The following is a 24,668-nucleotide window of genomic DNA, read 5'->3' as shown; positions in this document are numbered from 1 at the left end:
CACTAGATACAAAAGATACAGTGGAGGGTAGAAATAACACTCTACGTTTACGTTTACGTGGATTTTTTTTGGATTAATTTATATTTCTCTTTTAATTGGTGGATTTTGTATCTTATAGGTACAAATCGAAAATTAGGTGTCCATAAAGCAAAAATGATCAAAGAGTCATAAAAGAGTTGCAATTAGGAAAATAAAATCAAATTAGAAGAGAGCATCCCTCAACATCTTTGGTAGCGTCCACGAAGTCGAGCATAACTTTCTCATCCGTACTCCAAATCAACTTGTTATGACGGCCTTAGACAGCAATTTTAGCTGGCTTCAATTCCTGTCTAATGTCAAATTTCCTAATTTGGACTCGAACTTGCTCAAAATTGGATTCCAAAAGCGATCATGAAACTAAGTGCAACAGTTCGAGGACATGAATGCGCATCAAGAAACGTTCACAAAAGCACTCGCTAGAAAAGATACGCACATAAGTACAAGTACAAAAGCATACACGAAGGTACTCACGCAAAAGTGCATTTGCAAAAAGGATCATCAAAACACAAACTACAATCGTAGGACATTAATACAAATCAACAAACATGCACTAACACACTCGCTCAAATGGAGATGCACAAACGTACATGTAAAAAAAACATGCGCAAAAGTGCAAGTGCAACAACGTTCTTTAAAACACGAACTACAACACTAGAACTTTAATACGCATAACCAAACAACAGCAAAAACACTAGATACAAAAGATACAGTGGAGGGTAGAAATAACACTCTACGTTTACGTTTACGTGAATTTTTTTGGATTAATTTATATTTTTGTTTTGATTGGTGGGTATAGTATCTTATGGGTACAAATCGAATATTAGGTGTCCTTGAAGCAAAAATGATCAAACAGTAAGAAAAGAGTTGCAATTAGGAAAATAAAATCAAATTAGCAAGAATATATACTTTTTATAGCATATTATTATAGCGTTTATTTGTTAGATGCTATTGTTTCATCTTCAATTTTTTAATTGCTTAAAAATAATGCTATAATACCTTTTAATTTTTCGGGGACCTAATCTTAAAATAAAACGCTATAATATTTATTAAAACTTTAGCGGGGAAAAAATATATTTTCCCGGTATCCTAAATATAATAGGTTTGTCTTTTTTGTGGGTCCATATACCGTGCACTTCATCTCTTCTACACAATTCCTCTTTTCTCTTTACAGGCAAAAAACCTAATTTCAATAAAACCCAAAAATCAAACCGTTCTTCTTCAAATCAATTTGCAGAAACTCAATCGGCCCTTTGTTCGGCTCATCTCCTCGACATCCTGTCACACGCAGAATAACCTAATTCCACATAGTCACCGAAAGTGGTAAAACCAATTTGTTCTTCTTCAAAACTGATTTGCTGGAATTCTTGAGGAGTTACGCTAGATACGCTGTTGAAGAAAAGCAGGAGGGTTGGCCGCGATTGTATCTCAGCAACAGAGGAATTTTACCGAGGACAATTACCAGACAAGTAATTATACGATTCTCTTTTCTATTTTAATTTTTGGGATTAACATGAAATTTATCTATGTTTTATGTTTTGTTCTTCATAAACCGTGTATGTAGTTCAATTGATTATGTTGAAGTATTCCCATTTAAATTATTCAAAATCAGGATACAGTTGCTTCGATTTCGTTGGAATTTTTTTTTTTTTTTTTTTTTTATATAAGTTTGTGATTCTTGCATTATGTCAAAACTTGGAAAATAGCATTGATGTTGTTTTCTTAGTCTGTGATACAGACCCTTCTCTTTTCTAAACTTGTGATTCTTGGGAAATACCAAAACTTGGAATATAGCATTGATTTTTTTTTTCTAAGTCTGTTATACAGACCTTTCTCTTTTCTAAATTTAGAAAATAGCATTGATTTTTTTTCTAAGTCTGTGATATAGACCCTTTTCTTTTCTAAACTTGTGATTCTTGCATTATGCCAAAATTTTGAAAATAGTATTAAATTATTCAAAATCAGGATCCAGACCATTCTCTTTTCTAATTTTTATCTTTTATTTATTTATTTATTTTTAATTTGAAAGAGGTAGACTTCAATTGTGTTGATTGTGTTTGTAACTATTGGTGATTCGTGCATTATGCACATGTCAATAGCAGTATTGTAAATTTGGAGTATTGAGAATTGATTTTATCGCTGGCAAATATTGCCGATGTTTGTTTTGGACACCTCTTATATAATTTATACAAACTACTATTCAATAAGAGAAAGAAATATGAACCAAACGGGTTTTCGAAGAAAAATAATTTGAAACATTAAGCCTACTTAACTACAAATTTTCATATTTCTTTGCATCTACTGTTAAACCTATAATTTGGTTTAAAACTATAGACTAAATGATTTGATTTTGGACTATTGGGGATGGAATTACTGCAACTGTTTGTACAAGTCTTTTTATTTCACTAATTACTATTATTCCAGATACATCCTGATATGGGATCGTTTGGACTACAAAATCAAATCAGGTTCTAGAGCAAGATTTGATAAGTAATAGTCAACAAATTGGAATTCATTTATCAACAGATTTTTTTCTTCCATTTGAACTGATTTCAATAATTCCTTTAGTCGCTTTAATAGGTGAAATTGCTATAGCTCGTCAATAATTTTTTTTAAATGAGTAATTCAAATAGAATCAACAGAAAATAAATGTTATAATCCTTTTATTTTATTTGAATTTTTGTCTAAAAAAATAGAATAGAAAGCCTTCAGTTTGTTATCTATCTATTACCAATCTATTCCCTTGTTTTGTTCCATATTTGTTAGAATCGAATCGAGTGAATTATTGTTCATATTGAAATGAATCAAGATTGATAAGGAGTTCGAAAATGATGCTCGAACATATACTTGTTTTAAGTGCCTATTTATTTTCTATTGGTATCTATGGATTGATCACAAGTCGAAATATGGTTAGAGCCCTTATGTGCCTTGAACTTATATTAAATTCAGTGAATATCAATTTCGTAACATTTTCTGATATTTTTGATAATCGTCAATTAAGATGAGCCATTTTTTCAATTTTTGTTTAAGCTATTGCAGCCAGTGAAGCAGCTCCATGTATTTGTATTTTTATAAGATTAAGCATAATCTGAAAAATGAGATTGCCATAATATCCATGCATAAATATTGATGTTATTTCTTGGATATAAGTTATATGTATGATTCTATTTATCACTAAAAGTTTTACACGAACTGATTCTTAATTACGTTTTCTTTTTTGTAGGAGTTTTGGCAAAAATAAAGGATTTAGCCTGGTTTATCAAATCAATGCCGCTAAGACTAGATGGGCAGCTAAAATATATTTGCAACTCAGGTAAATATATGTCATGTTATCTTTTATTTCATTGATAACGTTATTGTGACAACTAACAAATTCTCTTTAGTTTTCTTTTCTTAAAATCCTAATTTTCTTTAACTAAATTTTGCTCAGTCAAGAGAATCTGATCTGGATAATTTAACTTGGAATCGTTGGTGATATTAAGGTCACTTTCTTGAACGGTACGTACCTATTTCACTCTGTATTGGTTCTTTATATACTAATGTGTTGCAAATATTTTTCTTTTATCATTTTTGACCCAAATTTATCGGTTTTGGTTTTAGAATTGTTTTTGTTATGGTAATTTGTTATTGTTGTTGCTTAAGTTGATAATTGTGTATCTTATTTCTTGCTGATTTTCTTAGACACTTACAAGTAGTTTGTAGTTTGATATTTTTTTCTTATATTTAGTTGTGTAAGTGGTACTTGGAACATGATGTATGATAAAGGTTGGGTGCGTCTTAACAGGTAATATAGTATTTTGATTATTACCATAAAAATTGAAAACTTTAGTGTCTTAATAATAACTTTTGTCTCAATGTATTTGTTGTTTATATTTTATTAGAGTTGATCCTGATTATGAGATAGGAGCGTGGAAATTTGTAGAAGCCGTCATAAATAACTGAGGAAATCCTGAGATGATCTTATGTCCTTGCATAGATTGTCGTAATGTTGATCATCAATACGGTAATATTGTTGTCGAACATTTAGTAACAAGAGGAATGGATATCAAATACAAACAAAGAAATGATTGGTATGAGCATGGAGAGCAAATGACTAGTGGAGATAGAGTAGATGAAATAGACAATAATGAGGCGTTTAATTTATATAAAGCTACCCACTATCTGGAGGAAGACTATGTGAAGTCTGGTGAGTTTGTTAACGAAGACTACGATGAGCCTATGGAAGGAAAACCTGATGATAGCTTTATGGCAAACCTTAAAGACGCAGAAACTCCTTTGTATTCTAATGGGTCAAGATTTAATAAATTGCAAGCCATTGTAACTTTATTCCGACTTAAAACTCGTAGTGGATGGTCGGATACAAGTTTTAATGAACTTCTTGGTGTATTAACGGACCTGCTTCCAGAGGATAATGTACTTCCAAAGTCATTGTACTTAATGAAAAAATTTCTTAAGGAGTTTGGCATGGGGTATGAGAGAATTCATGCTTGTTTGAATGATTGCTGCCTATTTAGAAACGAGTACAAGGACATGGAAAATTGTCCCAAATGTGGTGATTCAAGATGGAAAATAAATAAGAGGACCAAAGTTATAAGAAAAGGTGTCCCAGTTAAAGTTTTGCGATATTTTCCTATAATTCCAAGATTTAAAAGGATGTTCAGGTATAAAAAAATGGCTGAAGATTTGAGATGGCATTTTAGCAATAAAAGCACTGATGGAAAAATGCACCACCCTGTTGATTCTGTAACATGGGACCTAGTGAATGGTAAATGGGAATCTTTTGCTACTGAACCACGAAATCTTAGACTTGGTCTTTCTACTGATGGTTTCAACCCATTTTCTATGTTAAGCTCCAGACATAGTTGTTGGCCTGTAATGTTAGTTACGTACAATTTGTCTCCTATGTTGTGCATGCAAAAAGAGAACATTATGTTGACATTATTGATTCCAGGTCCGAAGCAACCTGGAAACGATATAGATGTGTATTTACAACCACTTATAGAAGACTTGCAAAAATTGTGGTACAATGGGGTGGAGGCATATGATGCATTTAGTAATACTATTTTTAACCTTAGAGCAATTTTATTATGGACCGTAAATGATTTTCCAGCCTATGGTAATCTTGCTGGATGTTGTACTAAAGGTAAAATGGCATGCCCTCTCTGTGGAAAAAATACACATCACCAATGGTTAAAGTATAGTAGAAAATTTGCATACATGGGTCATAGGAAATTTTTGCCGCCTTCACATTTATACCGGGGAAAAAAGTCGTGGTTTGATAATAATGTAGAAAACGGGAGCAAGCCAAGAATCTTGACTGGTCGGAATATTTTTGCTGCTCTTGAAAAATTTCCAAATAATTTTGGAAAATTTAAAAAACAAAAAAGAAAAAGGAATGACAATGCAAACGGTGACAAGGATGATGAAGTCGGCAATAATGAAGATGATGATCAAGATGATGAGCTAGTACGATGGAAGAAAAAATCCATCTTCTTTGACTTACCATATTGGAAGGTTAGTATTTATATATTCTTTTGTCTTTATTTCAATATATATACTTACATATATATATACTGAGAGCTGCCTTCATTGTTAATAGGAACTTCCATTACGTCATAATTTAGACATAATGCATGTAGAAAAAAATGTGTGCGAAAGTATAATAAGTACAATTTTACATTGTGGAAAGTCAAAAGATGGGGTCAATGCTAGGAAGGATTTAGAAAATATGAAAATAAGAAAGGATTTACATCCACAACCTCGAGGGAGTAAAACTTACCTTCCAGCAGCTCCATGGACATTGTCAAAGTCTGAGAAAAAAACTTTTTGCAAGAGATTGTATGATTTCAAAGGACCTGATGGTTATTGCTCAAATATTGGGAAATGTGTGTCGCTGGAAGAATGCAAGGTTATTGGCCTCAAGTCTCATGATTATCATGTTCTAATGCAACAATTGCTTCCAATTGCACTACGAGGATTGCTTCCAAAAGGTCCTAGAAAGGCAATACATAGATTATCTATTTTCTTCAACAAGTTATGTCAACGTGTTATTGATAGAGATAAAATTGCAGTCCTAGAGGATGAGGTTATAGAAACATTGTGCATGCTTGAAAGATACTTTCCACCGTCTTTTTTCGATATTATGGTACACGTAGTAGTTCACCTAGGAAGAGAAGCTCGATTATGTGGACCTGTTCAATTTCGTTGGATGTATCCATTCGAGAGGTAAATAATTATTTTATGCATTTTTTTTTACACTTTGTCTATATCTAAACCATGTAGACGTCGATTACTTATAGATACATGAAAGTTCTCAAGGATTATGTAAGAAATTATGCACAGCCAGAGGGGTGTATTGCCGAATCTTATCTTGGAGAAGAGTGTATACGATTTTGTAGTGATTTTCTGAAAAAAACAATACGGGTTGAAGAAAAAGACGTTCGCAATGATGATTGTGCGAATAATGAAGTAATTTTAGAAGGTCGTCCAATATCAGGATCCAAATCAATAATGCTAAGTGACCAAGAAGAAAAAAATTGCGCACCTTGCTGTTATAATGAATACAGCAATGATAGACCCATATTTAGAGTAAGTTTTGATTTATTATTTCAATATTTATATAAATAAAAAATTCAAATGTATACTTAATTTTTTTCTTCTTTTAGCATGCACTTGGAAGAATTACAAGAATCAAACATACGCCTAAGAAAAGATGCAACCATGCTTTGGAATAGACATACTGAAAAATTTGCAGAATGGTTAAAAAAGAAGGTTAGAAGAAAATATTGCAATATTTTTTAGTTTTGATTAATTATTTGCTTGATCAAAATATTAATGAAATTTCTTAAACATTCACAGATACCTATTGATTCAGAGAATCACTCAGACATATTAAAATGGATTGCATATGGTCCACGAGACAACGCTTTGTCTTATACCGGTTATATAATCAATGGGTTTCGATTTCACACAAAGGACGTTGATCGAGAAACTCAAAATAGTGGAGTGATTTATGAGGCTACAAGCATGTGTAGGGCAAGCGCCAAAGATAATGCACAAGTGCCTGATTTGGTTACTTATTATGGATTAATAACAGATATCTTATTACTTGATTATCATGTATTTCATGTTCCGATTTTTCGGTGTCAATGGGCAAATAAGGGTAATGGTGTTAAATTTGAAGATGGATTTACTCTTGTGAACCTTAATCAAAGTCAAGCATCATTTGCGAGGGATCCATATATCTTAGCAGCTCAAGCTAAGCAAGTATTTTATTCGAAGGAGGATGATCTCTCCAATTGGTCTGTTGTGCTGAAAGCACCACAAAGAGGTTTTCAGGACTTAGAGGCAATTAACGAAGATAATGAAATTGTAGATGTCCCTGGACTTCCTCGAGAAGTCGAAGTTGACATGAACGTTGAAGAGTCAAATGATGAAGTTAGATATGTTAGGGATGACTGTGAAGGAATACTTGAGTAAAATTTGTTTAGTTAATTTTATTGATTCATATATTAGTCGTATGGAGAAAATGCCCTTTTATAAGATTTGTCAGATTATTTTTTAGTTTATAGATTATAGTTATAAATATGTGATTATTATTTGTTTACTAATATTGTCTTTGATGGTTCAGTAAGTTTACTTTTGAACAAAGTTCATTGTTTGCATCAATTTATATTTTATTATTGTTACATTATTTTTTTTTTCTAAACAGGTTATGCTTCCTTATTTATTTATTTATTTTTATCTCTAAATTTTCCATTTTTTGTTCAAGAATGATACTGTGCTTGTGTTTGTGAAATATACATCTCATTCGACAATGCTGATATACTTCATTTTTTGAAACAGGTTAAGAACTATGGAATCTCAAGCTAAGAAGACAAGTTCCAAGAAGCGAAAGCGTTCTAAACTGGCTAAGAATATTGATATGGAAGCCTCTGAAGCCACGGAGATCCATAGTCATACTATTCTTGATGAACTAGATGTCCAACACAACCACTCAGCTCCTGACAATAATGTGGTTCAGGAAGATACATCAATATCACATGATTCATCAAGCAAGTCAAAAGTACTTAAGAAAGCTAGGGGTTTAACTAAAATGAAAGATATTGCAGTTGAGCCTGGAAGTAGGGTACACATTGAATTTACCGACAAAGGTGAACCATTTGGAAAGGGATCTGTTACTCTATCATCTTATATGGGTCCACTTGTGAGGGAGCATGTGCCAGTAACACTCAACAGTTGGAGTAAGCTCGGTGATGACAAAAAGATAGTGTTATGGAAATCAATTCAGGTATTATGTTTTAGAACATTATAGTGTTTTACAACATTATATTAGAATATAATTTTTTTTACGTGTCTTTAAAAAAGTTAATTATTTTATGTTTCTCGTTCAGGCAAGATTCGACTTGGATGAAGAGTGGCAAAAGGCAATGGTATTAAAATCAATGGGATGCATATGGAGGGCCTCAAAATCAAGGTTGGTTAAACTTATACGAAATGCAAACAATGAAGAAGAGAGGATTAAATTGCAACCTAAGAACATTCAAAGTAGAGTAGAGTGGAGAAAATTTATCAAAGAAAAGACGAGTTCAGCATTTAAGGTATAACAGTACTGCAACATTGTTTTATAAAGTGTTAGTGTAAGTTTAAAATTATGTCATCTCGTAGTTATAATCATATTAATGTATGATGATTTTAGAGTATAAGTGAGAAATACAAGGCAATTAGGCACAAACAGATCTCACACACATGCAGCAGAAAAGGAATGGCTCGATTAGCAGAAGACATGGTAATTTATATTTCATATTAATTAAAATTTATTTTCTATGTTGAATTCCTAATATTATTATTTTTTTAATAGAAAAGGAATAGTGCAGACCCTACTTCTGTGTCGAGGGTGAAAGTTTGGATTAGATCCAGAACCAAGAAAGATGGTAAACCAATCAACACGGCGGTTTCAGAAACTATTGTAAGACTACACATTAATATATTTTATGGAATTGTGATTAAATAACTGTTTTGAAATTTTATGAATTTGTCATATTATATATTTTTTTTGTATATGTCAGGAGAAGCTCAATGAATTAGAATTTGAGTCACCGTCGTCTTCAAGAACTGATGTAAGGAATGATTCTCTTTCTAAAGTCTTGGGACAAGACAAAAATGGACGAGTAAGAGGAATGGGAAGAGGAATGACGATTACCAAGTTGTCATTATTTCAAACGCATGATAAGTATGTGTCGCAAATGGAAAATAGGATAAAGCAGTTGGAGAACTTTGTTAGTGAATTAGGAAAAAATCAGGTAATTTGCTATTAGTCACATTAAATGTTGAAATGTTTTTGTTATTTATCTAATTATATTAAAATTTGTGGTGGCAGGTTCATGAGAGCGAAGAGGTGGATAAAACATCTTCAAAGGTAATCTTATACAATGTTAAACTGGTACTTTCCCCATTTTTTTTTTCTCAAATCTCTTACTTTTATATATTATTACAAAGTACGATGATAATCGTAGTATCTTACTGATTAATTGTAGGGTGAAATTTCTAATTTTGAACATCATTGCAAGTTAGTAGATTGGGGTGGAACAAATGAAATTGTTGCTGAAGGACGTGTGATATCATTTGATAAGAAAGATCTTGTAGATCATATTCCTCTTGGACCTAATGCAATGAAAGTTTTGGTTAAAGTTGTAATTAAGCCAAATGCCTTTTTGTGGAGGCCTACTGCTAATATGGCTTTTATTAAAGAGGCTCATGGTAAAACAATAGCTTGGCATAGCGAAAGAGTAATTTTGCAACCCGAGGAAGAGTCTGAGCAGCAAGAAAATTATAACTTCATGGCACCGGTAAGATTTTTTTCATATGTGCCTTTAAATATTATTCTTGGTTACTTCAAATTTTGCATAACACCTATACTTTATTTAATTTATAGACTGATCGAAAGAATAAATGCAAACTATTTGATTGGACTGGGAAAGATGAAGTAGTTGCTGAAGGATATTTGCATTCGACTGATCCAAATGCATTAGTTAATGGCATTCCTCTTGGGCCCAATGCTATGATAGTTTCGGTGGATATTCCAAAAATATTTGAAGCATATTTATGGCGGCCCTCTGCTGCTGATATGAGGTTTATTAAAGATGCTATTAATTCTACAGTAGCTTGGCCTGCAGATAGAGTTATATTGGAGAAAACAAACGAGAGTGAAGAAGAAAATATTTCATCTCCTCTGGTAAAATCAATGGGTGCATGTGTATATCTATATGTATCATGAATTATTTATATATGGTCATCTAATATTCATATATTTCTCAATTTGTTATGTTTGATTTGTTAGAGCGTGAACACCAATAATGTAAATAAGAAGTGCAAATTATTGGATGCTTGTGGATCTGGTCAAATTGTTGCAGAAGGACGGTGGTCTTCAAGTGATCCGAATCAAGTCGTTCATTTTGTTCCGTTGGGTCCTAATGCTACGAGAGTTTGGGTCGAAACTGCAAAAGACCCATCCGCATCTCTGTGGAGATCTACATCTGAGATGGAATTTATTGAAGATGCCATAGGCACTACAGTAGCATGGCCAACAGATAAAGTGGTTATGTTTTAGAGTATCGGTAAGCATTCAATTAGACTCTTTATATTCTAAGTTTAATTTTTTTCTTCAAATTGAATGATTCAATTGATTTACTTAATAGTTCTCTATCTCTCTCTTTGTAGTATGAAGTACAATATACTGATTTTTTTCAATTCTTCATGACAGAAAATAGAAGAACTACATGGAGGAAACTAAACATGGGAGTCACTACAAAATTTTGGGGAGTTGGATGTTAGCGAGTAAAATATTTTTATATTGTTTACTTTTCAAATAGTGTCGGATGTTCTATGATATGAAATTTATTAGGATACTTCAATTATAAGTATGTTTTTATTTTATTAATAAAAGTTTATGACTCATTATCATATGGTAATTTAGTATTTAGTATTGTGATTTATCTATAACGATTCGTAGCAATTGCAAATGGTGATAGTAGTTACTATAACATTAAGGAGATGCTATAATAGTCAATACTACAGATATATAATGTTATAAAAGGTTGAACCATAGCATATGAATATTAACCACAGCACAAAGAGAATGCTACAAAAGACTAACTAATAGCGTTTATAAAAGGACATTAGAGCGTTTACCATAGCGCACTACAATAGCTATCACATAGTTTATTATAGCGTCCCGTAAACGCTCTTACACAATTTATAGTAGCGCAACAGTATTGCCATTATAAAATTTATAATAGTACTTATTACGCGCTATTAAAACATTTACCATAGCGCCGCATAGATGCTATTATATAGTCTATTACGACAAATCGCAAATGCTACTACAGGGATTACAATGGCAATAAAAGCGCGCTATCTTAGTGTTTTCTATCATAGCGCCATAAAACCGCTATGAAATCTTCGGTATCTATTATAGCTCCGGCAGACATAGCGTTTCCAAAATCGCTATTATAGGCTATCATAGCGTTTATCAAACGCTATTGATGACAGTTTGTGGTGTAGTGGTGGATCCGTCAACATCTTTGGTAGTGTCCACGAAGTCGAGCATAACTTTTTCATCTTGACTCCAAATAAACTGGTTATGTCAGCTATTTCAGCATGCTACAATTCCTGTCTACGTCAAATTTCCATATTCGGACTCGAACATAGTCAAAATTGGATTCCAAAAGCGATCATGAAAATACGTACTACAGTTTGAGGACATGACTGTGCATCACGAAAGATGCACAAAAACACTCGCTAGAAAAGATACGCACATAAGTAAAACTACAAAAGCACGCACAATAGTACTCACGCAAAAGTGCAATCGCAAAAAGGATCATGAAAACACAAACTACAATCCTAGGACATTAATACAGATCAACAAACATGCACAAACACACTCGCTCAAATGGACATGCACAAACGTACATGTAAAAAAATATGCGCCAAAGTGCATTCGCAACAACATTCATGAAAACCCGAACTACAACACAAGGACTTTAATACGCATAACCAAACAACAGCAAAAACAATAGATACAAAAGATACAGTGTAGTGTAGAAATAACACTTTACGTTTACGTTTACGTGGTTTTTGTTTTGATTAATTTACATATCTGTTTTAATTGGTGGATTTAGTATCTTATAGGTACAAATAAAAAATTAGGTGTCCATGCAGCAAAAATGATCAAAGAGTAACAAAAGAGTTGCAATTAGGAAAATAAAATCAAAGTAGAAGATAGGATCCCTCAACATCTTTGGTAGTAACCACGAAGTCGAGCATAACTTTCTCATCCGGCCTCCAAAGAAACTGGTTCCGGCGGCATTAGAAAGCTATCTCAGCTGGGTAATTTAATGTCTAACGTCAAATTTCCAAATTCGGACTCGAACATGGTCAAAATTGGATTCCAAAAGCGATCATGAAAATACGTACTACAATTCGAGGACATGAATGCGCATCAAGAAACATGCACAAAAACACTTGCTAGAAAAGATACACACATAAGTAAAAGTACAAAAGCATGCACACAAGTACTCACGCAAAGGTGCATTCGCAAAAAGGATCATGAAAACACAAACTACAATCCTAGGGCATTAATACAAATCAACACACATGCACGAACACACTCGCTCAAATGGACATGCACAAACCTACATGTAAAAAAACATGTGCAAAATTGTATTCGCAACGACGTTCTAAAAACACGAAATACAACACTAGGACTTTAATACGCATGACCAAACAATAGCGAAAACACTAGATACGAATGATACAGTGGAGTGTAGAAATAACACTCTACATTTATGTTTACGTGGATTTTTTTTTGGATTAATTTATATTTCAGTTTTAATTGGTGGATTTGGTAACTTATAGGTACAAATCGAAAATTAGGTGTCCATGGAGCAAAAATGATCAAAGAGTAAGGAAAGAGTTGCAATTAGGAAAATATAATCAAATTAGAAGAGTGGATCCCTGAACATCTTTGGTAGTGTCCACGAAGAAAAGGATAACTTTCTCATCTGGACTCCAAATCAACAGGTTCCGACGGCATTAGAAAGCTATTTCAGCTGGCTACAATTCCTGTCTAACGTCAAATTTCCAAATTCGCACTCAAACACAGTCAAAATTGGATTCCAAAAGCGATCATGAAACAAAGTGCATCAGTTCGAGGACATGAATGCGCATCAAGAAACGTTCACAAAAACACTCGCTAGAAAAGATACGCACATAAATAAAAGTACAAAAGCATACACGAAGGTACTCACGCAAAAGTGCATTTGCAAAAAGGATCATCAAAACACAAACTACAATCGTAGGACATTAATACAAATCAACTAACATGCACAAACACACTCGCTCAAATGGAGATGCACAAACGTACATGTAAAAAAACATGCGCAAAAGTGCATTCGCAACAACGTTCTTAAAAACATGAAATACATCACTAGGACTTCAATACGCATGACCAAACAACAGCAAAAACACTAGATACAAATGATACAGTGGATTGTAGAAATGACACTCTACATTTACGTTTACGTGGATTTTTTTTTGGATGAATTTATATTTTTGTTTTAATTGGTGGATTTGGTAACTTATAGATACAAATCGAAAATTAGGTGTCCATGGAGCAAAAATGATCAAAGAGTAAGGAAAGAGTTGCAATTAGGAAAATATAATCAAATTAGAAGAGAGGATCCCTCAACATCTTTGGCAGTGTCCACGAAGAAAAGCATAACTTTCTCATCCAGACTCCAAATCAACTTGTTCCGGCAGCATTAGAAAGCTATTTCAGCTGGCTACAATTCTTGTCTAACGTCAAATTTCCAAATTCGGACTCGAACATGGTCAAAATTGGATTCCAAAAGCGATCATAAAAATGTGTACTACAGTTCGAGGACATGAATGCGCATCAAGAAACATGCGCAAAAACACTCGCTAGAAAACATACGCACATAAGTAAAAGTACAAAAGCATACACAAGAGTACTCACGCGAAGGTGCATTCGCAAAAAGGATCATGAAAACCCAAACTACAATCCTAGGGCATTAATACAAATCAACAAACATGCACAATGACACTCGCTCAAATGGACATGCACAAACGTACATGTAAGAAAACATGCGCAAACGTGCATTCGCAACGACGTTCTTAAAAACACGAACTACAACACTAGGACTTTAATATGCATGACCAAACAACAGCAAAAACACTAGATAAAAAAAAATATAGTGAGTGTAGAAATAACACTCTACGTTAACGTATACGTGGATATTTTTTTTTGGATTAATTTACATTTCTGTTTTAATTGGTGGATTTGGTATCTTATATGTACAAATCGAAAATTAGGTGTCCATGAAGCGAAAATGATCAAAGAGTAAGGAAAGAGTTGCAATTAGGAAAATAAAATCAAATTAGAAGAGAGGATCCCTCAACATCTTTGGTAGTGTCCACGAAGTCGAGAATAACTTTCTCATCCGGACTCCAAATCAACTGGTTCCGGCGGCATTAGAAAGCTATTTCAGCTGGCTACAATTCCTGTCTAACGTCAAATTTCCAAATCCGGACTCGAAGATGGTCGAAATTGGATTCCAAAAGCGATCATGAAAATACGTACTACAGTTCGAGGACATGAATGCGCATCAAGACACATGTTCAAAAACACTCAATAGAAAAGATACGTACATAAGTAAAAGTACAAAAGCATGCACAAAACTTCTCACGCAAAGGTGCATTCGCAAAAAGGATCATGAAACCACAAACTACAATCCAAGGACATTAATACAAATCAACAAACATGCACAAACACACTCGCTCAAATGGACATGCACAAACGTACATGTAAAAAAACATGTGCAAAAGTGCATTGGCAACGACGTTCTTAAAAACACGAACTACAACACTAAGACTTTAATACGCATGACCAAACAACAGCAAAAACACTAGATAAAAAAGATACAGTGGAGTGTACAAATAACACTCTACGTTAACGTATACGTGGATTTTTTTTTAGAATTAATTTATATTTCTGTTTTAATTGGTGAATTTGGTATCTTATAGGTACAAATCGAATATTAGGTGTCCACGAAGCAAAAATGATCAAAGAGTTAGGAAAGAGTTGCAATTAGGAAAATAAAATCAAATTAGAAGAGAGGATCCCTCAACATCTTTGGTAGTGTCCACGAAGTCGAGCATAACTTTCTCATCCGGACTCCAAATCAACTTGTTCTGGCGGCATTAGAAAGCTATTTCAGCTGGCTACAATTCCTGTCTAACATCAAATTTCCAAATTCGGACTCGAACATGGTCAAAATTGGATTCCAAAAGCGATCATGAAAATGAGTACTACAGTTCGAGGACATGCATGCGCATCAAGAAACATGCACAAAAACACTCGCTAGAAAAGATACGCACATAAGTAGAAGTACAAAAGCATGCACAAGAGTACTCACGCAAAGGTGCATTCACAAAAAGGATCATGAAAACACAAACTTCAATCCTAGGACATTAATACAAATCAACAAACATGCACGAACAGACTCGCTCAAATCGACATGCACAAACGTACATGTAAAAAAACATGCGCAAAATTGCATTCGCAACGACGTTCTTAAAAACACGAAATACAACACTATGACTTTAATACGCATAACCAAACAACAACAAAAACACTAGATACAAAAGATATAGTGGAGTGTAGAAATAACACTTTACGTTAACGTTTACGTGGTTTTTTTTGGATTAATTTATATTTCTATTTTAATTGGTTGATTAAGTATCTTATAGGTAAAAATCGAAAATTAGGTGTCCATGAAGCAAAAATGATCAAAGAGTAAGAAAAGAGTTGCAATTAGGAAAATAAAATCAAATTAGAAGAGACGATCCCTCAACATCTTTGGTAGTGACCACGAAGTCGAGCATAACTTTCTTATCCGGACTCCAAATCAACTGGTTCTGGCGGCATAAGAACGCTATTACAGCTAGCTACAATTCCTGTCTAATGTCAAATTTCCATTTCGGACTCGAACATGGTCAAAACTGGATTCCAAAAGCGATCCTGAAAATACGTACTACAGTTCAAGGACATGAATGTGCATCACGACACATGCACAAAAACACTCGCTAGAAAAGATACTGGTGAGTGCAGATATTACACTCAATACATATACTTTACGTGGATCTTTTGTTTAGATTTAATTATATTTGTTCTTTAATTGATTGATTTTGTGTTTTACAGGTGAAAAACGAGAATTAGGTGTCCATGAAGGAAAAAAGATTTAAAAGAAAGGAAAAAGTTGCAAATAAGGAGACAAATCAAATTGGAAGAAGAAATCTCGCCATAGCTTTGACAGTTGTGTAAATAAGAATTTTCGAGCATACCTCTCTCATATGAACTCCGAAGTAGGTGATTTTGGCGGCATTGGAAAGATAATTTCAAGGGCTACAATTCTTATTTACACAACATTCCAAAATTCGGACTCCAACATGGCACAAATCGACGAACAAATCCTGATGGGGGAAAGTGGCGGAAATTGATTCCTATTAGGTTTCCACTACATCCTTACGAAGAGAAGCCTATAAAAGCAACAAGTCTCTACACCATAAGCACGAAATTTTATACCCCAAAACGGGAAGAATGAAGATCAACGAAGACACAAGCATAGTTTTTCTTATTTATTTTATTTATTCTATTTTGTTTATCATAAGAATTACGAGTAGCTAAGTTTTTAATCTAGGATTTTGTTGGAACCCTATGTGGGGATGGTGAACCCGTTTTCTTGAGATTATGCAATTATGATTTTATGATTATTTCTTATACTTGTTATGATTGTTAGTGCATGAACTTGATCAACTTATGTGCTTTATCTGTGATTATTGGGATTGACTTGACAGAGCTATTTTGATAATTAGACGGTAAGTATAAGAGCCCTCGAGTAGTTTTCACCGGATGAGTGTGTCAATTGCATGTGGTGTCGTAGACATACAGATATCACCTTAGGTAGCCATTTACGAGACTTGTTAGTTAATGCTTTATTCATAATTTGTTTGCATAGACATATAGTGAACCGTTTATGAATAATAGACTCATAATACACGCGACAGCGGGTTATGAGTAAATTAGTGTCTCGGGTTAATAATCATGAATCATATATTTCATAATTGAGGGGTCTTGGGTGAGCAATTCTTGCATAGGGGGAAGATAAAATTCTAGGTCCGTTTTTATTGATATTTTCTCGTGTTTATTTGCTTTCATAATTAGTTTAATTATTTAGTTGATTAAATTTGACAACTTTGCGTAGGCTGGATAAAAATCATAATTGTTAGAATTTGGTACTTAGGATTAGATAATTTGAGTATTCCATGTGGGATCGACATCCGACTCTCACGAGTCCACTATTACTACTTGTTTGCGATACGTGCACTTGCGTGTTAGGTATTTAGCCCCAACAAGTTTTTGGCGCCGTTGCCGGGGAATACGGCTAAATTATTTATTCATTCTAATATCAAATTTGAGCAATTTTTCTTAGTTCAGCCATTTCATTTTTATTTTTATTTTTATTTTTAATTTTGATTTTTTGTTTTTGTTTTTTTTTTTTTTTTTGTTACATGTCTGGTTACAGTGTTGGGGCACCTCAAACGGGATGTGAATGGCTTCCATCTGACGAATACCTCCAAAACACCTATGATATACCTCCGTTTTGTTCCGCATGTGGTGGAAATCATTATTCTGATCAATGTTGGGGATCACCAAAAGCTACAAATTTCATCGAAATTACCAATGGAGGTTATTGGAACACTTACACCAACACATACGAGCAAAGCTTTCAAGACCAAGATTTGAACGAGTTTCAACTTAGAGAGCCACAATTTGATGATTTTCAAAATTATTATCCAATGCAGCAGCAGACCACTGATGAACAACTTGATTTGGTATCCCTTATTGCCGAATTCATGAAGTCCACTCAATCATCATTTCGAAATATGGAGATACAACAGGAAGAGATGACGCTCAAATTAAAATCTGAGTCTCTTGAAAATATTCCAGACGAAATCGGCAATGGTTACATCAAAGAAAATTCGGGTGAAGCCTGCGGTGAGAAAAATCTTCAATGTCCAGAAAATAGTGTCGATATGAGAGAAATAGAAATTACGAAGACACTTGAGCATGATGAATCTCAGAAGGCAATCGAGCTAAACCACGAAGATGCCTCAGAACAAGGGAAGAAGGAGATGGATGTAATGATTGAAGATATTCTAGTTGTGGACCCTGTCGTTGATATAAATGTAGATTTAAAGGCATCAATAGAGGTTGATGAGAAGACGAATGTGTTTGAAGTGGAGGTTATACGCGGACGTGAGGTTTTTGTGTACCGATTTGAGGGAGCGGGTGATGAAAATCCCATCTTAGCTTCTTACCGATTGATTACAACCAAGAAAGACTACAAGCTAAGGTGGACCCTCATATATTGCAATGCAATCCATGCCTTGGTTGCAATTTAAGTGATAGAGCTCATGGATGGATGCGCAATCTACAAGGCTTTGGATTGGACATAACAGTTTTAAGAAGCAAAGTCTGGCTGAAGACTTAAAACTTAGCGCTTCTCGGGAGGCAACCCTAGCATTTATCGATTTTCGTATTTTTGTTTATTTTTATTTTTCTTAGGATTTTAGCATGCGTAAACTAATAATTTAATCTTCTTTTAATTTATAGGTCGACAATCAAACACTAAGGGATCGGGCGTTAAATGTGGATTAAACGAACATCAAAGAGTGCATCCCGGAGAAGGACCTTCCGACTAATCAGGTGTATTCTATCCTTGAACTTTGTTCTAATTGCATTGAGGACAATGTAAATTTTAAGTTTGGGGGTGGAAAATTACTTGTTTTTATGTGCTTTAATTTTTTGGTTTGCATGCCTTAGGATTTTTTTTTTTCGTTTATTTATTGTTTTCTTAAAAAAAAATTGCTTGAGTCGAATGCATCGATAAGTTATAATGATGAGAGATGATCAATGTTTTATGATGAGATTGCTTTTTTTGTGTGATAATGATTAGATGTTTGTTTAGCTTTCGATTCAACGGAACTTAGAAACGAATTATTGTTAGGAATCACACTTTGTGCATTGTTTTGGTTTAATGTTTTGTATTTTAAATTTAGAGTTAATTTGTGTTAGATCATGCTATGTTCGGTTTTAGACCTCACCGTAGGAAATTTATAATACGAAGTATTGAGTAGTGAGTGATTTGGGATATGATTTGGGCCTTTTTTGATCCGTTTGAGCCTTTCAAGCCGACCTTTTTATCGAAATTTTCCGTAAAACCTTGATTTGAGCCTCGGAGAAAAGGTGTTCTTTCTTTTATCCAATGTGTATAAGGTAGAATAGATTGAGATTCTTGAAAAATTACCCCTTGGAGTTCGGTTGAAAATTTTTATAAGGTCCTTCTTCTTCTTTCCCGGAAAAAAAAAGAAAAAAAAAAAGAGAGAGAAAAAAAAAAAGAAAAAAAAAAGAGAAAAAAAAAAAGAAGAAAAATATATATGTGTCTATATATATAAAAAAAAAAAAAGAAAAAAAAAGGGAAGAAGAAGAGACTAGATGGGAGAAGTAAAGACTAGTTGTTGAATTGTTTTGAAAGCTCGATCCATTGTCTTAAGAGCAAAAGTGGAGACTTTTGAACTCTTAATAATCGAGTTTATTAAAGTCCTTAGAGGTGACTTCATTGTTTCAAACGCTTATATTTCAAATTTCGGCGTAATCACCTCAATTCAAGAAGAATAGCCACATATACCCATATTTTCTACCTCGAACCAAATAGCCTAACAATTGAAAGCCAAAAAGCCCCAATGATCCCAATAGCTTAATGTTCGATATTAGTAGAGTAGAATAATTTGGTGAGTATTTGGAGTCAATCATATGCATGTAAGCATAAGTTTTTTCTATCTTTAATTTACAAATATTGGATGCTTGAAGCAATTGCATGATTTGTGGCTTTTGGCTATGGTAAGTGACTAAGTGCTTTTGAATTTTGAACTTGCGAATGCCTACGAATTTTCATTATAATTACAAGTTCTGAAAACATAAATTTGGTCATTGATCTATGTGATGAGATGCGGTAGTTGAGCCCTTTGCTTACGATTAGATTTTGCTTGAGGACAAGCAAAAGTTCATGTTTGGGGGTGTGTTGAGTGCAGATATTACACTCAATACATATACTTTACGTGGATCTTTTGTTTAGATTTAATTATATTTGTGCTTTAATTGATTGATTTTGTGTTTTACAGGTGAAAAACGAGAATTAGGTGTCCATGAAGGGAAAAAGATTTAAAAGAAAGGAAAAAGTTGCAAATAAGGAAACAAATCAAATTGGAAGAAGGAATCTCGCCACAGCTTTGACAGTGTCCACCATTTCGCGCATACCTCTCTCATACGAACTCAGAATTAGGTGATTTCAGCGGCATTGGAAAGCTAACTTCAAGGGCTAAAATTCGTATTTACACAACATTCCAAAATTCGGACTCCAACATGACACAAATCGACGAACAAATCCTGATGGGGGAAAGTGGCGGAAATTGATTCCTATTAGGTTTCCACTATATCCTTATGAAGAGAAGCCTATAAAAGCAACTAGTCTCTACACCATAAGCACGAAATTTTATACCCCAAAACACGAAGAATGAAGATCAACGAAGACTCAAGCATAGTTTTTCTTATTTATTTTATTTATTCTATTTTGTTTATCATAAGAATTACGAGTAGCTAAGTTTTTAATCTAGGATTTTGTAAGAACCCTATGTGGGGATGGTGAACCCGTTTTCTTGAGATTATGCAATTATGATTTTATGATTATTTCTTATACTTGTTATGATTGTTAGTGCATGAACTTAATCAACTTATGTGCTTTATCTGTGATTATTGGGATTGACTTGACAGAGCTATTTTGATAATTAGACGGTAAGTAATTCGAAAGTACATGAAGCAAAAATGATCAAAGAGTAAGAAAAGAGTTGCAATTAAGAAAATAAAATCAAAGTAGAAGAGTGGATCCCTCAACATCTTTGGTAGTAACCACGAATTCGAGCATAAACTTCTTATCTGGACTCCAAATCAACTCGTTCCGGCGGCATAAGAAAGCTATTTCATCTGGCTACAATTCCTTTCTAATGTCAAATTTCCAAATCCGGACTCGAACATGGTCAAAATTGTATTCCAAAAGCGATCATGAAAATACGTACTATGGTTTGAAGACATGAATGCGCATCATGTAACGTGCACAAAAACACACTCTAGAAAAGATACGCACATAAGTAAAAGTACAAAATCGTGCACGAAGGTACTCACGCAAAAGTGCAATTGCAAAAAGGTTCATGAAAACACAAATTACAATCTAAGGACATTAATACAAATCAACAACCATGCACGAACACACTCGCTCGACTGGAGATGCACAAGCGTACATGTAAAAAAACATACACAAAAGTGCATGCGCAACAAGGTTCTTAAAAATACGATCTACAACACTAGGACTTTAATACGCATAACCAAGCAACAGCAAAAACACTATATACAAAAGATACATTGGAGTGTAGAAATAACACTCCACGTTTACGTTTGCGTGGATTTTTTTTTTTGATTAATTTATATTTCTGTTTTTATTGGTGGATTTAGTATCTTATAGGTAGAACTCGAAAATGATCAAAGAGTAAGAAAAGAGTTGCAATTAGGAAAATAAAATCAAATTAGAAGAGAGGATCCATCAACATCTTTGGTAGTGTCCACGAAGTCGAGCATAACTTTCTCATCCGGACTCCGAATCATCAGGTTCCGGCAGCATTAGAAAGCTATTTCAGCTGGATACAATTCCTGTCTAACGTCAAATTTCCAAATTCGAACTCGAACATGGTCAAAATTGGATTCCGAAAGCGATGATGAAAATTTGTGCTACAGTTCGAGGACCTGAATGTGCATCAAGAAACATGCACAAAAACGCTCGCTAGAAAAGATACGCACATAAGTAAAAGTAAAAAAACATGCACAAAAGTACTCCCGCAAAAGTGCAATCGCAAAAAGGATCGTGAAAACACAAACTACAATCCTAGGACATTAATACAAATAACCAAACATGCACAAACACACTCGGTCAAATGGACATGCAAAAATGTACATGTAAAAAACCATGCGCAAAAGTCTATTCGCAACAACGTTCTTAAAAACACGAACTACAACACTAGGACTTTAATACGCATAACCAAACAACAGCAAAAACACTAGATACAAAAGATACAGTGGAGTGTAGAAATAACACTCTACGTTTACGTTTACGTGGATTTTATTTGGATTAATTTATATTTCTGTTTTGATTGGTGGATTTAGTATCTTATAGGTACTAGTCGAATATTAGGTGTCCATGAAGCAAAAATGATCAAAGAGTAAGAAAAGAGTTGCAATTAGGAAAATAAAATCAAATTAGAAGAGTGGATCCGTCAACATCTTTGGTAGTGTCCACGAAGTCGAGCATAACTTTCTCATCCAAACTCCAAATCAACTGGTTCTGGCAGCATTAGAAAGCTATTTTAGCTGGCTACAATTCATGTCTAACGTCAAATTTCCATATTCGGACTCGAATATGGTCAAAATTGGATTCCAAAAGCGATCATGTAAATACATACTACAGTTCGAGGACATGAAAGCGCATCACGAAACATGCACAAAAACACTCGCTTGAAAAGATACGCACATAAGTGAAAGTACAAAAGCATGCACAAAAGTACTCACGCAAAAGTGCATTCGCAAAAAGGATCATGAAAACACAAACTACAAACCTAGGACATTAATACAAATCAACAAACATGCACAAACATACTCGCTCAAATCGACAAGCACAAACGTACATGTAAAAATACATGCGCAAAAGTTCATTCGCAACAATGTTTTTTAAAAACACGAACTACAACACTAGGACTTTAATGCGCATAACCAAAGAACAGGAAAAACACTAGATACAAAAGATACAGTGGAGCGTAGAATTAACACTCTTTGGTAGTGTCCACGTAGAATTGGTGGATTTAGTATCTTATAGGTACAACTCAAAAATTAGGTGTCCATGAAGCAAAAATGATCAAATAGTAAGAAAAGAGTTGTAAATAGGAAAATAAAATCAAATTAGAAGAGAGGATCCCTCAACATCTTTGGTCGTGTCCACGAAGTCGAGCATAACATTCTCATCCAGACTCCGAATCAACTTGTTCCAGCGGCATTAGAAAGCTATTTCAGCTGGCTACAATTCCTGTCTAACTTCAAATTGCAAATTCGTACACGAAGATGGTCAAAATTGGATTCCAAAAGCGGTCATGAAAATACGTACTACAGTTCGAGGACATGAATGCGCATCACGAAACATGCAAAAAAACAGTCGCTAGAAAAGACACGCAGATAAGTAAAAGTATAAAATCATGCACAAAAGTACTGTCGAAAACTGCATTCGCGAAAAGGATCATGAAAACACAAACAACAATCCTAGGACATTAATACAAATCAACAAACATGCACAAACACACTCGCTCAAATGGACATGCACAAACGTACATGCAAAAAAACTTGCGCTAAAAGTGCATTCGAAACCACGTTCTTAAAAACACAAACTACAACACAAGGACATTGATACAAAAGATACAACGGAGTGTAGACATAACACTCTACGTTTACGTTCACGTAGATTTTTTTTGGATTAATTTATATTTCTGTTTTAATAGGTGGATTTAGTATCTAATAGATACAAATCGAAAACTAGGTGTCCATGAAGCAAAAATGATCAAAGAGTAAGAAAAGAGTTACAATTAAGAAAATAAAATCAAATTAGAAGAGAGGATCCCTCAACATCTTTGGTAGTGTCCACGAAGTCGAGCTTAACTTTCTGTGTATTGTAGTAGGGGATTCGAGCGCTTGAGTAGTCATGGATGTCCTGTGTGTTCTGACGGTTTATAATCCATGGAATCTCTGGCCAGAGTTGATAGTGGGGTGATTAGGGAAATGTGTTTCCCTAAGTCGCACACAAACGGATTTATAATACCTAGAACGTTCGCACGGTTATTGAACTTTATAAGAGGTCTCGGTGAACCAATGCCTCTAGTTCAATCGGGACATGTGCTGCGAAAGGATCGTACTGTACGCTAACTATATCATAAGGTTCTTGCAGGCACTTCATTTGTATCTAGGGAATCATGATGCGTAGTTGCTAGACGCCAGTCTTGATTCGTTGGGCACCGATTTGATCGGGGATTAGGTAAAATGAGTTTTACTCTAATCAGGACTCTTGGGAGGAGTTCGTATAAGAACAATGTGTTGTTCGAATCACAAAGAGTTGTGAGCCCACGGCTTGCATACACCTGAACCATTGAGGGTCACACTTCTCGTGTAAGATAGATCCTTGATAACAACAAGCATAGATTAATGTGTTAATCTTTGAACGATTGGATGCCGATATGATTGAATCCAAGATTCGTAATTGTGGATTGCGAATCGGAATAAACGTAGAGAAAGAGAGACATGCGGAATTTAGTGAACTTTCTAAATTGGGAAGTTTCCCGAATTAGCA

General features: G+C 34.2%; 1 protein-coding gene and 1 pseudogene across 4 annotated transcripts; both read left to right on the top strand.

The window, feature by feature from the left end:
• Positions 1-1,108: 1,108 nt before the first annotated feature.
• On the top strand, positions 1,109-10,998 carry LOC105969828 (uncharacterized). 3 transcript variants are annotated; one of them, XM_088815481.1, is made up of 13 exons: positions 1,109-1,505; positions 3,260-3,349; positions 3,467-3,534; positions 7,882-8,326; positions 8,430-8,636; positions 8,735-8,824; positions 8,897-9,004; positions 9,105-9,338; positions 9,416-9,478; positions 9,573-9,884; positions 9,971-10,270; positions 10,376-10,652; positions 10,799-10,998. In XM_088815481.1, the coding sequence occupies exons 4-12, from the start codon at positions 7,892-7,894 to the stop codon at positions 10,643-10,645; spliced, it is 2,019 nt and encodes a 672-aa protein (XP_088671607.1). In that variant the 5' UTR covers positions 1,109-1,505; positions 3,260-3,349; positions 3,467-3,534; positions 7,882-7,891; the 3' UTR covers positions 10,646-10,652; positions 10,799-10,998. The 3 variants fall into 3 exon arrangements, with proteins under 3 accessions (XP_088671607.1, XP_088671609.1, XP_088671608.1); XM_088815483.1 differs by having other exon boundaries at positions 1,112-1,505; positions 9,416-9,454; XM_088815482.1 differs by lacking the exons at positions 1,109-1,505; positions 3,260-3,349; positions 3,467-3,534 and adding an exon at positions 5,455-5,550.
• On the top strand, positions 5,624-7,810 carry LOC105957167 (uncharacterized; annotated as a pseudogene). Its single transcript, XR_016030280.1, has 4 exons — positions 5,624-6,261; positions 6,336-6,624; positions 6,702-6,807; positions 6,895-7,810. The product of XR_016030280.1 is annotated as an uncharacterized LOC105957167 (transcript).
• Positions 10,999-24,668: the final 13,670 nt, after the last annotated feature.

Source organism: Erythranthe guttata, chromosome 3 (genome assembly GCF_056151865.1).
Source record: "Erythranthe guttata isolate IM_541 chromosome 3, IM_541, whole genome shotgun sequence".
Classification (NCBI taxonomy): domain Eukaryota; kingdom Viridiplantae; phylum Streptophyta; class Magnoliopsida; order Lamiales; family Phrymaceae; genus Erythranthe; species Erythranthe guttata.
This window is presented reverse-complemented; position numbering and strand designations above follow the sequence as displayed.